Raw genomic sequence first — 13,711 nt, forward strand, 5'->3', positions numbered from 1 at the left:
AGCGCAATCAGAATCATGGTGCCACGGTCTTGCTTGAGCTTCAGTAAGGTCTTCCCCACCAAAGGTATGGGAGGATAAGCGTACAGGAGGCCCATCCCCCAATGGAGGAGAAAGGCATCCGACGCCAGTCTGCCGTGTGCCCGAAGTCTGGAACAGAACTGAGGCAGCTTGTGATTGGTCTGGGAGGCGAAAAGGTCCACCGAGGGAATGCCCCACTCTCGGAAGATCTTGCGTACCACTCTGGAATGGAGCAACCACTCGTGCGGTTGCATGAGTCTGCTCAGCCTGTCGGACTTCTTACTTTGGTCTCTTTCAGCTTCTCAGCAATATAAGTAAATTTTTCAGTGCTGCTGCTGGGGCTGTTGACATTTGAACTCTGTGCTGCAACATATGGCTTATTTTCTGGGGAGGTTTTATTGCACATTTATTCATGTACTGACCAATCAATTATGAACTGATCAGAAAATGCAAGTAGAGGACTCATTTCTGTAAACAGAAGAACAACCACAACTGTAGGATCGAGAATGCTTGCAGCCACTGGAAGATGATTGAAAGTATTGTTGTCGGTGAAGGCACTGCTGGATGTCAAAATCGAGGAAACTTGAGGTAAAACTTTCTCCTTCCATCAAGGCATAAACATATTGTGACCTTTCCACTCCTAGCGAACATTTCCTTCAGCTTCTCTGGTAAAGACACTCCTCTGATATTCAGCTAGCGACAGTCAGCGGTTTTTTAAACGCTTGCCGTAGCCGGCTAAATTCGCTCCCAATATTCAGTGCCCAGCCATGTCTGGGCACCAGCACTGAATATTGGGTCTAAATATGGATGGGCTGTACATCAGAGTTTATGAGGGCTCGGCCAATATTCAGCCGGGGCCACACAAGTGAGTTATGTATGTGCTGGAAATGAATATCGAGCTGGCACCCACATAACTAATTGTTTTCTAAAACCCTCTCAATTCTCCTCCCAGTCTAATACCCTCCTACACCCCTGCCGAGATGCCGTAAATTTTTCTCCTTCCCACCCAAACTAACCACCTGCCCTCACCTCTCCCCCTGATGTCTAGGTAGGCTCCTCTGGGCCTACTTGTCTCCCTGTGGTCCAGTGAGGGTCTTTGGGAGCAGGAGTGCAGCCCCCGCTCCTGCCCCCTCACAGCTGCCTATCAAAATGGATGCTGCGACCTCACACAGCAGCTCACAGTACTGTGAGCTGCCGTGATAGGTCGCAACAGCCATTCTGATATGGAGCTGGGGGGGGGGGGGGTGAACTGTGCCTCCAAAGACCCCTGCTGGAACACCCGGGGAGGGGGGCTATTTAGACATCGTCTGGGGAGGGGGGGGAGGTGACAGGGAGGTATTAGAAAGGCCGGGAAGGGGATCAGGAGGGTTTTAGAAAAAAGAAAACAAAAAAAAAAAACATAGTTATGCGGGTGCCAGACTGATATTCAGTGCCGGCACCCACATAGTTAAGTGCCTAGCTTTTGAGCTGTCCTAAATTAGGCCAATTAGCTATGCAGGTGCCATCACTGAATATTGTCAGCACCTGCATAACCCCAGGCTCCTCCCCAATATGGCCCCCAGCACCGCCCTTGATCTCCCCACTTTTTGGTTAGGTGATCTGTACGGATATTCAGCTGCACTCTCCAGTTAGGCATCAGGAAGCAATTTAAGCGGACAGGAGAGGTTTCTTTCTGCTTAAATCAATTTGAAAATCAGCTGGACTCTGCTTTGTTACATCATTTTCAAGGCTTTAGCACTGCTATAAGGTTTGAATTTGGGATCCAAGGTTTTAAGCATGTTTCTAAATTCAGGTGAATCAATAGTCATTGGACTACTAGCAGCAATAATCATATCCAAAATTTCATACGTACACGATGGCTATATAAGATAGAACATGCTTTGAGACTCATGAATTTAGAAATGGCAGGACTCAGGCTTACTGGATAGTGGTACTGAAGATCCACGAGAGAACACTGGCTAGGTGAAACAGATGCCATTATCTGTATAATTCCTTTTGAATGTCAGGTGCATTTTTTTCATGGTAAAATCAATTAATAGGGCATCTTCTAGCACTTACCTTCTTCATATTTTCTCTTTCGTCCTGGGAAGTCCATTACAATCTATTAAGCAAGCAAAAACCTCAAATTAAGTAAACAGAATATAATAGTAACCAAATATTAGATAATTATTTGATTAAAATTAATTATGATTCAAACTTTGTGTTTTTGGAGCAAGGTGAGTACAGCTCCTGTTGCAGCTCAAGAGAGCAAGGGTACTGGATATTCTAGGCAAGTCAGCCTTGCACCCGCCATGCCGACCGCAACTTACTTGCTGTTCTTCCTCCTCTTCCTTATTTTTTTTTTATTTTTGTTACATTTGTACCCCGCGCTTTCCCACTCATGGCAGGCTCAATGCGGTAGGCAATGGAGGGTTAAGTGACTTGCCCAGAGTCACAAGGAGCTGCCTGTGCCAGGAATCAAACTCAGTTCCTCAGTTCCCCAGGACCAAAGTCCACCACCCTAACCACTAGGCCACTCCTCCACAACTATGATCAAACACATGGTCACAAGGCTACTTCTTTTTGATGTTAAAATTGCAATACATGGCATCAGCATTAGGAAGTGCTTATCACTTAACTTGTTTTGAATGTATTCACAGTGCCAGCCTTAAGAAAGAAGAGTAACAGGGAACCATAATACAGGCTCCCACCGCCATGTCTGGTCAATGCAATTCTGTTTTAGGCTGGCAGGATATGGTGCTCCACCCTGCAGGCTGCTTCCTTCCCTTCCCCCAAATTCTGGCACCCTTGACGACTGCCTAGGTTCATCTAGTAGTAGTAAGGCTATTCCTGCAGCCCAAATAGTTTCATTATCTTAAATGTCTTGAACACTATGTTGCTACAGCTACCAGCAACATCAAGAAATTTAAGTCATTAACAGGGAACCTGTCAGGTGAAAGGTGGTAAAGGGTAATGGGATTTGTTATAACACTTTTCTGTGGTACAATCAAAATGATTTACATTATTATATGCAGGATGGATCCACAGAAGCTTAGCTGAAATTGGGTGGCGGGGGGAAGAGGGGTTGGTGGTTGAGAGGCTAGGATAGGGGAGGGCAGACTTATACGGGGTCTGTGCCAGAGCCGGTGATGGGAGGCGGGACTGGTGGTTGGGAGGCGGGAAATACTGCTGGACAGACTTATACGGTCTGTGCCCTGGAAAAGACAGGTACAAATCAAGGTAAGGTATACACATATGAGTTTATCTTCGGCAGACTAGATGGACCGTGCAGGTCTTTTTCTGCCGTCATCTACTATGTTACTATGTTAGATACTTTCTCTGTCCCTACTGGGCTCACAATCTAAGTTTTTGTACCCGGAGGGTTAAACGACTTGTCCAGAGTCACAAGGTGCTTGAGTGGGAACTGAACCCAGATTCCCAGGTTCCCAGCAAGATCCCACAAACATCCTAGTTTATGAAAAAATCTGAATGTTTTAAGTTATATATGCATCAGTTTAATATTATGCAATATATTCTAGCTTTTGTTTCCTATACCAAATGAAAAATTCAGGTTTTAATACATTTCTATCTTATTCTCAAGGTAAATGGCAATTTTGAGACAACAGTTAATAATCTTATACAACAACAACTTATAACTATACACCTGCATTAAGCGCAGCATGTTAGTGTTTAATGCAGTTTAGCAAAAGGCCCTGAGAAATGCTATTTTAGAAAGCCACTATTTTACATTAAGTTTCCAAGTGGGCATGTTAAGGGCATTCTTTGTAATGATCCAAACAGTATGAGAGCAATTCTATGACAGTGTCTACATTTAAATGGCTGGAGGGTGCCTATTCTATCAATGAAATTAGGTATCTATTTTCCTTTATAAAAGACTAGCCGTTAAGCCCGTTAAAACGTGCGAGATTTCCAGCTACCCTCCTCGCCACCGCTCCCTCCCCCCTCCGTGCCGGGCCCCCTGCACTGACCTGACAGCGCCTCTCACCTCCGTGTGAAAGCGCTACAGGCAGCAGCGCTTTCACACGGAGGTGAGAGGCGCTGTCAGGTCAGTGCAGGGGGCCCGATATGGAGGAGGGCGGGAGCGGCAGTGGGGATGGGGGGGAGGGTGGAGGGTGGTGCGCGCGATGTTCGTTACCAGGCGGCAGCGTCCGACAGTGACTCCAACTCTGTTTCCCTCTCTGTTCCGCCCTCTGACGTCATCACGTCTTGACGCAAGGGTGGGACAGAGAGGGAAGTCTCTACTGCGCATTTGCAGGTGAGTCGGTCACTTGCCGTTTATATGTTTGATACTAGTGTAATCAGGTATCCACGCATGCTGTTAGGGGCAAGCTCATACAACAGCCATAGAGATATTTAGGCATGGACACTTGCGCTATCAAAGATAAACATAACCTACAGTATTCTATATGCTACACGTGTGAGGCCTACCCAATGCTCTGCCCAGTCTCCTGTATGTACATCCATCTGTCAAATAGCAGAAAAAGGCCACCTAGGTGGAGAGCACTGAAATCCCACAAAGCACCCAGGGACAAATCAAGGAAGCGTCAAAATCTCAATGAAAACAATATTTATTGATAGAAGATTCAAACAATATCTACTGACAGAAGACTCAACACAGCACTATGTTTCAGCCCAAAGGCCTGCCTCATGAGCCTTTCTATGTTGTGTGAGGAGTAAAACAATCCAATGGTAAATGTGCCAATCATCATTTGAGAACAAATGGTCCTGAAAAAGACCCTTGATATGCAACCACAACAGAAAGTGATCCTGCTTTCAGAATAAATATTATTCTCATTGAGATTTTGAAGCTTCCTTGATTTGTTCTTGGAGTGCCTGGTCCATTTCCCACTGTTCTGGTTGCTCTAAGTAAAAACATATGCATTTTTACAGAAAAGCATTTAGACAGAATTTTGGCATTTACACATGCATAGACACACATACACTCATATATTCTAATTATTTACGTACTTAGGGCCCTGTTTACTAAGCCTCGGTAGTATTTTTAGCACTCGCTAAAAATTAACATGGGCTAATGCTAAAGACACCCACAGGAATGTATGGGTGTCTCCAGCATTAGCGCACGCTGATTTTTAGCATGTGCTAAAAACGCTAGCGCACCTTAGTAAACAGGGCATTTAATTTGCAAGTAAATGTTAGCAACCACTTTATAGAATTATCTCCTAAGTGTGTTTCAAATTTTGCAGTGAAAATATATATATATTTTTAAAAAATGTAAAATCTAGGCATCGGAATTTATTCCTGCTTTGAGGCAAGGGTGTCAATTAACTGCTCATCTAGGCCTGGAGTTGCACCAGTGATTTGAAGAAGGCAACTGATTTTTCCTCTTTGGTGACACCTTTCACCTCTTATCATTTTTATAAACAAAATTTGAGTACACATCTTATAATGGATACTGTGTCTTATTTCAAAGAATCCATGCATTTTTAAAAATCTATTGCAGAATTTTGAATTTATTACATTGGTGGTCATGTTGGTTGTGCTGTTCCTATATACCAGTGTCTCACAGAAAGAAGCACGGGAGGTTTTGAGGACAGCTTTAGATGTTTGCCCCTGTCCATATAGGCTGCCTACCCAATTTTTCGTGAAATAGACAGATGCAGTCCAACAGTATGATCATTTTATTTTTGTTAATAACTTATCAGCAATTGTCAGGGGTTGCCATGGAGGCTTCTTTTGCTCCCTCTATAGCCATTTATTTTTGGCAGCATATGAGAACAAATAGATTTATACTTCATTATATAAAGATGTGCTTCTGGCCCATCACTGATTAACTAATTTGAATCTTGGCATTTTTCACAAATAAAGAAAAATTATGTCTTGCCTGATAATTTTCTTTCCTTTAGTCCTTTAGACCAGTCCAGCACAAATGGGTTATTTACATCTACCAGCGGAAGGAGACAGAGGGGGGAATATAGTATCAAGTAATTTGCCCTTAAACGCTATCGTGCACCATAGAAGATTCAGTATTTTGACTCAGTCTGTCAATGAAAATCTGATGTCCGCTGTGCCACTTGGGTGGTAGCACAAAGAAATGAGGAAGCACATATTTTGTGAGAAACTGACTATTTACTGAGTCAGGAGACCAGCCACATACATGCGACAGAAGTGGAGAAATCAGCAGCAAACAATCCTGAGAACTTAACAAGGAGGGTTTCTGGACTGGTCTGGTGGACTAAAGGAAGGAAAATTATCAGGTAAGATATTATTTTTTGTTTTTCATCCATACCAGACCAGTCTAGAATGATTGAGATGTAGCAAAGCAGTGTCCCCATGAGGGTGGGACTAAATTTCCAACATAAGCCCCTAGGAACAATGACCTTTTCAGAAGGAAAGTCTCAAACATGAATCTTCAGGAAGAGACCATGGAGGCGGAAGGAAAAAAATATTTATCAGGTGAACAGCCCACCTGCAAGGAATGACTAGAAGGCAGGCAGGAGATCTGAAGATATGAAAGTGGACAAATAAGCCAAATGCAGCAAAAAGGGAGACACAAAATCAGAGGCCCCAGACTATTGTGATCCACAGTACTGGTGACCAAAAATAAAAGAAATATAGCAAAACAACAGTCAGGCAATGAGAGCGGGAACAGCAACTGACGATAACAGGCTGTTATGGCAGGAAATGAGAAGATAACAGCCAGAGTTGGAGCCATTAGGAAGAATCTGTATACAGTACCACAGAACCAAAAGCCACAGGTAGTGTAACCCCTAGAAGATAATGTAGGGAAAACCATAAAAGTGGCATACCAGAGCATGGAGCATCAGGCAGCCACTATCGCATGACTGAATAGACCTGGTGAACCAGAAGACGACCAGTTGTCCCTGCATCAAATGCTGAAAATTGACAGATAGGATAGATGGCCCCATAAACATCTGATCAGAATGCATGTGTACTCCACTCAGAACAGAAGCCACCAGGGTCTACTGTGAAAGATGGGAGGTGAGTGTTGAAATATGAGAAGTGGGCAAGCTTGACCTTTCAAAATGGAGCTGTGCCCCACATTCAGAGACGGACCTAAGCTCTATGCTCACAATCAGAGACGAAGCTATGCTGTGCCTTCAAAGATGGAACTGAGTGTGCAACATGCAGAGATGGAGTTGAAGTTCCGAGATAGAACTGCTCTTCACATTCAGACATGAAAGAGCACTTCATAATCAAGGATTAAGCAATGCCACATATTAGTGAAGCAGCTGTGCTTCATATCAACAGCTGTCGCCATGCTACCTTCCCAGGGATGGAACTGTGCTTCATATTCAGACATGGAGCTGTGCTGAATATGCAAAGATGGAAGCGCAATTCCTAATTAGAAATGGAGCTGTGCTTCATATCCAAAAATGAAGTAATGTGCTATATGCAGAGAAGCAGCAGCATTCCATATCCAGACATGGATCAGGGCTCCATGTTCAGAGATATAATGGTACTGCCTCTGCAACCTTGAAGCAATTCTACTAACTTAGGGGATGCACTGTGCCCCAAAGACAAATTGCCAGAGAATGAAATTGTAAACTCCAGTCAAAATTGTGAGTGGAACACAGCCCATGAGGCCATGGCTAGACCACAATCCAAGAGGCCTGGGGAGCATACAACCCAGGAGAGTATGGGCAACGGACAATATAGGAGGGCAATGTCACAATACAGACCAGGAGACTGATAGTTGAAGACAGTCCATAAGTCTGACACTCGACTATGACCTAGGAGGTTGTCGCAGAACACAAGCCAGGAGACTGTTGGCAAAACAGCCAAGAAAGCCGATGACTGACCCCGCTGTGGGAGTTGTCACCAGAACGCAGCCTAGGTGGCCATATGGAGAGCACAGCCTAGGAGGCTGTTACCAGAAGACAGCCTAGAAGGCTGTAGCCATAGGACTGATAGGAAGTTATAGCCAGAATACAACACAGAGATTACACCTCAAACACGGTCCAAGAGACCATAAGCAGAATACAGTTCAGCAAGCTGTAGGCCATAATCAGTCTGATGGCATCTGTAGCCCAAACACAGCTCAGAGGGCTGCCACAAGAGCACAGCCCAGGAGGTTGCATCCAAAACAAAGACTAGAATAGAAAGTAGGAGGCCATTTACAGAACACAGGTGAAGAAACCATACTAGAACTTTGGCCAAGAAGCTGGCATTGTCCACGAATCTGGGGAAAGAAACAGCCTGAGAGGCTGCAATGAGTGCAGTCTGAGAGGCCACTGCCGATGCAGACCGAGAGGTCACTGCCCATGTAGCTGTAGAGACCACCGACAGTAGAGCTTGAAGGCTACTCTCCATGTAGTCTGAGAGGCTGTTATGACTGGAGGTCAAGAGACAGTCCTCAGCCTCAGTGAAACCCAAAAGGTGCTGCTACTTCAGCTCCAGATGTGGCCAGCGCTGCTGATCAAAAGGACACTACCACTGTAGACCAGTGGCTAGCTGCCACTGCTGGTGAAGGCCGGGAGGCTATGACAGGACAAAGACAAGACTGAGTTGCCAGTAAATAGTCCAACAGAGAGCTTATGCAGGTCAGAAGGCCACTGAGATCACACAGTCCATGAGGCAGCATGACCCAGCTTAAGATAATGCTTACTTACTGTCCAGGAGCAGAAGCCAATTCACTGCCCAGGACTGGATTCAAAATTGTGCCAAATGGAGCTGTACTACTACTACTACTTAACATTTCTAGAGCGCTACTAGGGTTACGCAGCGCTGTACAATTTAACAAAGAGAGACAGTCCCGGCTCAAAGAGCTTACAATCTAATAGACAAGTGAACGGCCGGTCCGATAGGGGCAGTCAAATTGGGGCAGTCTGGATTCACTGAACGGTAAGGGTTAGGTGCCGAACGTAGCATTGAAGAGGTGGGCTTTAAGCAAAGACTTGAAGACGGGCAGGGAGGGGGCTTGGTGTAAGGGTTCAGGAAGGTTGTTCCAAGCATAGGGTGAGGCGAGGCAGAATGAGCGGAGCCTGGAGTTGGCGGTGGTGGAGAAGGGTACTGAGAGGAGGGATTTATCCTGTGAACGGAGGTTACGGGCGGGAACGTAAGGGGAGATGAGGGTAGAAAGACAGTGAGGGGCAGCAGACTGAGTGCATTTGTAGGTAAGAAGGAGAAGCTTGAATTGAATGCGGTATCTGATCGGAAGCCAGTGAAGTGACCTGAGGACAGGGGTGATATGAGTATATCGGTTCTGGCGGAATATGAGACGTGCAGCAGATTTCTGAACAGATTGAAGGGGGGATAGATGGCTAAGTGGGAGGCCGGTGAGGAGTAAGTTGCAGTAGTCCAGGCAAAAGGTAATGAGAGCGTGGACGAGAGTTTGGGTGGTGTGTTCAGAGAGGAAAGGGCGAATTTTGCTGATGTTGAAGAGGAAGAAGCGACAGGTCTTGGCTTGTGCTGTACAATGCAGCAGAAGAACACTGCAACCACATAATGGAGAGAACTGGCTCCCCTACACAGCTGTCACTACAACACCTGACTTGAACACAAGAGGCTGACATACAATGCAGTAAGGTAAAAATATAACTGCTGTTGGCCAGCATGAACTACAGAAGACACTGATCAGGGAAAAACTGATGCCTCTCCTCAGAAGAAAAAGGCTAAGAATAAAAGCCTCCAAAAAACAACCAAACTCGGGAACTATGCGTTCACTATTTTATTTTTTAAGGTGGATGAGTCTCAACAACTGACACAGCTATGAGGAGCAAACTGTCAAAATTATATGCAAGAAAACCTGGCCAAATAAAAGAGGTCTGCCCCACTACACAAATCGTGGAAGAAAACAAAAAAAAAAACAGCAGTCACAGCACAGAAAAAAAAAACAAAAAGGCAAGAAGAATGGCTCCACTGAAAATAAAACACCCAGAGTAAATGGAATATACCAGCGTTGCACTAAAATATAACAAAGCAGACATACCAAGGCACTTAGAAGCCATGGACACTGGACACCACTTGTCTTCTGGCTGAGGTAAGTGTGGGTTTAAAAAAAAAAAAAAAACTTTCTCCTTACAAGAAAAGGTGCATACTTGCTTGGGAGACGTTATATCCAGAAAAGCACAGATTATAACTCTTAGCCTCAGTCCACCGCTTAGAGCCACACATATGAAGAAGTGGAGCTGGGGAGGGGTGGGGGGGGGTTGGGATCTGACACCACTGGGTGTCACCTAGCTGGCAGATGGGGGAACCCACCCCACCAAGTGTCATCCAGGCTCAGACTCCATATTCAGGTAGAAAAGAGCACACAATTCAACCAAAAATGACCCCCTACTTAACTGTCACTCAGAATAAACTGAGACAGGAGCTCACAGAGAAAACCTAAGAAGGAGCTGCACAATTCATCTACCATACGCCTGGAGACAGAGCAAAATACTGAACATTCTAAGCTGGAGTGCACAATACCCTTGAGGGTGGTACGGACGAAAAGGATGGAGGCCATTTTGTGAGTTATTAAATGGGGAGTCAGCTATGGTTACCCTGACGCAGCTACATGGTGAAACAAGGGGCCCATGTTGGGAGTTTACCTGATTTATAAATGTTTCAAGTCAGGGTCACAAAACAGCCAATGCTTTGTTGATTAGAAGACTCAGATTGAAGACTGCCCAACATAGCATGGAAACAAGTTTTTGTCCAAGCACTAATTGCTACTAGTTTCACAGCTGAGTGATTTTTTTGTTGTCTACTATGGCTGGATAGAAACTGACTCTTGAGATCATAAAACCACTGAATATATTCATGCAAGTAGCAGCACTTGCGACTGCTCACAACTTTACAGATGTTTTTTCCTCTAGACCACTTTAAAATATTTTAAAGATATTTTTTGTAGATATTTCTTAATGGTTAGAGTTTTTTCAAACCAATGATTGTATATATTTTTCCATGACCCTAAAACTAATATAAGGTATAATGGGTTCAATGTAAGAAGTTCTGAAGCCTTTCTCCACCATTTTACTAATGACTTATGTTGCAAATGTTTTAATTCACATTTCATGGTGTTTGCTGCATAAGACATAAGCTGTTATATCAGCAGATTTCAATTATTTCAATTATCTCAATACTGATTGAGTAAATGTCTCATCAGGATATGCTAAGGAAGAAAAGTTTCTAGATGCCATAAATAGCTGCACCACAGAATAGTTGGTCCAGAAACCGAAAAGAGGCAAAAATACTTTATATCAAGTCCTTTTATGTTCACAGGACCTGGTGCAAGAGATAAATCGTGATGGGGCGATAAGGCAATAGTGATCCCAATGCAATCAAATTTACCATGATTGAAACAAAGATACTAAACACACTATTGCTCTGCACTTAATTCTGAAAAGGAAGTCTATGATAAAATTAGAAAAATAAAGGAGCAGATGTATTTCCAACTTTAGGTCCATGGAATTTAGGATACTTGTCCTGGTGCACAAAGTGTTGAATAATGACATGCCTTTTTTAAATTGTCTCTTCTTTAAGGATCCATTGTCTAACTAGTATGTTGAGGTTGCAAGATAAATGACTGTTGAGTGTTTCATCTATTGTCAGGTCAGCCTAGAAGAGAACAGTTCTCAGATTTTTTTCAGTTGCAGGGTGAATTCTTTGGAACAGCAAACAGAAGGTGGAGTAAAGACACATAAAGAAAGTCCTTGAACTCTGGAACACCTTACCACAAGGGCTGAGACAGATTGTTTCACTAGACTCTTTTAGTAAGCACTTAAAGGTTTATCTGTTCAAGGAGGCCTTCCCTAAGGATTAGGGTTGTAGTACTACATGGTGGATGGAATTCGGCTACTCTCTGTAAGTCAGTGCAGAAGGTCAATATTGTGGTTTTTGCCTATCAAAAACTAATAACCACAAAATTCCACTTTCAAACTCTCTAAATCAAACTACCTGAGCAAGGGCATGGAAGCTGACCAGGAAGTACGTTTACATATCTCTCTAATGCCAATATGATGACAGTCTTTTCTAAGTTACAAGCTTCTGACTGACTGCAGGTTATCAGGAGATCCAAGCTGGACAACAGCCTAACATTTATACACAGACTATATCCAAGCAACACATTACTGTGTTACTGTATGTGTGTTACATTTAAAATATTTCTGCGCTATAAAAAAAATACATATAACTATCCATATGTCCATAGGTAGGATAATAAAGAAGTTAAATCACTTATCTTAATTTACTTGATGCAATCTTTAGTGAACTACAAGTTTCTCCACTCTGCAAAATAAACTGCCCATAAATGGTGAAATATAGATACTGTGCAGGTTCCCAACACTTGGGGGGGGGGGGGGGGAATCAAGGCTGCAGCCGACATATTGAGTACAATTTTATATATATAAATCAACCATGATTACTCCCAAAGGACTTAATGAAGGAGCTGAGTGGCTTTCTCTAACTGGCATGGATGATCACTAGGTTCCAATGGATGATTTCACCCACATGTGAGAATAGAATGGCCTTGCTTGTCCTTGGAGAAAAAGTGAGAAACAGGGAAACTGCTGGAAATGAGGGGGTTTGAGAAAGAGTTGCTGGGGGATTCTTTTATCTCTCCCTCCCCTTTGGACCTGGTTTCTAGATACAGATTAAAGCTTGATCTATAACATTCTATTTGGTACCAGTTATATTTCATAATAAGGCAGAAAAGAAAATTACCTCTATTTTTTTCCGTCCTTCTTTCTTTTCAATTTCCATTGCAATTTGACTAAGTCGTTTACTCAGTTCTGATCCCTTACCCCGAATTGCACTGGAATTTGCAATAACAGGATGATGTTTTTTCTGAAAAATAAGTAAATTTTTTGTAAAGAAATGAAATTTTGGAAGAGGAAATGAAAATTTCTGAAATATTTTCTCACAGAATATATAAAGAAAGGTGATGCCGCCTTATTGAACTTAATGCTTTTTTATGCTCAAATTCTGGAGAGCTTGCTGCTGCATAATTTTCTTTAGCATGGTCCACATTATTTTATAATTCTGCAAGATAGTGAAAGTTTTAGAAGAATGCTTACTTATCTGACTTTCCTACTCTCTATTTCATGACTGTTACTTTTGGCCTCATTTACTAACCTATTTTTTTTTCTCATGAAAGTGGGAAAATTTATTTGATTTGCTATAGGTAAGCAATTTTAATTTCTAGATTGGCAAGCAGGATCAAATCAGGAAAATGGGTCTCTCCCAAGTTCACTGTTGTCCAGTTCTCAGACAACCTTCTCGGTGTTGGGGAGCAACCCAGTCAAATGACAATGCGAGAGTTGAGTAAATTAAGTCAGATTACTCAGTAATGCTTGACCAAATGTGTTGTCTCTTACTGAAAACTTGTCCAGGTAGCACTGTGAAATGCAGGTATGACAGGCAGGTAACTCTGGAAATACTTCAAAGCAAAGTAAATTTCAAGAGATCAATGGTAGTAGCAATGGCTCCAATTTGATGAGGTTTGACTGTACTAGTTAGAGGAACACCAGTCTCCTCATATCAGCATTGGATATTTAGTTTGATAGCCAACCAGTGCCTTGGAATCACAAGTTTACAGTTTGACAGTTTGGGATTTTAGCTGTACGGAGGCTTGAGCCAATATTATTTTACAGTATCAGCAGCATTTTTTTTTAAGTATGAAAAACATTGTATTCATTCACTATATACATTTTAAAAATTTATAACCAGTGTGTTGTCACTTTTTTATCATTATTCTAAGAGAACCAGGATTACAATGTTCTGTTCTTCA

General features: G+C 43.0%; 1 protein-coding gene across 5 annotated transcripts in view; it reads right to left on the bottom strand.

Annotated features, from left to right (window-relative positions):
- The window catches only part of LOC115471274, a 171,053-nt gene that overhangs the window by 59,823 nt on the left and 97,519 nt on the right, over positions 1 to 13,711 (bottom strand). For all 5 annotated transcript variants that reach the window (XM_030205002.1, XM_030204978.1, XM_030204984.1 and 2 more), the window contains exons 8-9: positions 12,646 to 12,768; positions 2,077 to 2,119 (exon numbers count right to left, since the gene is read on the bottom strand). In XM_030205002.1, coding sequence (XP_030060862.1) covers positions 2,077 to 2,119; positions 12,646 to 12,768 — 166 coding nt within the window. The remainder of the gene's footprint in view (positions 1 to 2,076; positions 2,120 to 12,645; positions 12,769 to 13,711) is intronic.

Source organism: Microcaecilia unicolor, chromosome 1 (assembly GCF_901765095.1).
Source record: "Microcaecilia unicolor chromosome 1, aMicUni1.1, whole genome shotgun sequence".
NCBI lineage: Eukaryota > Metazoa > Chordata > Amphibia > Gymnophiona > Siphonopidae > Microcaecilia > Microcaecilia unicolor.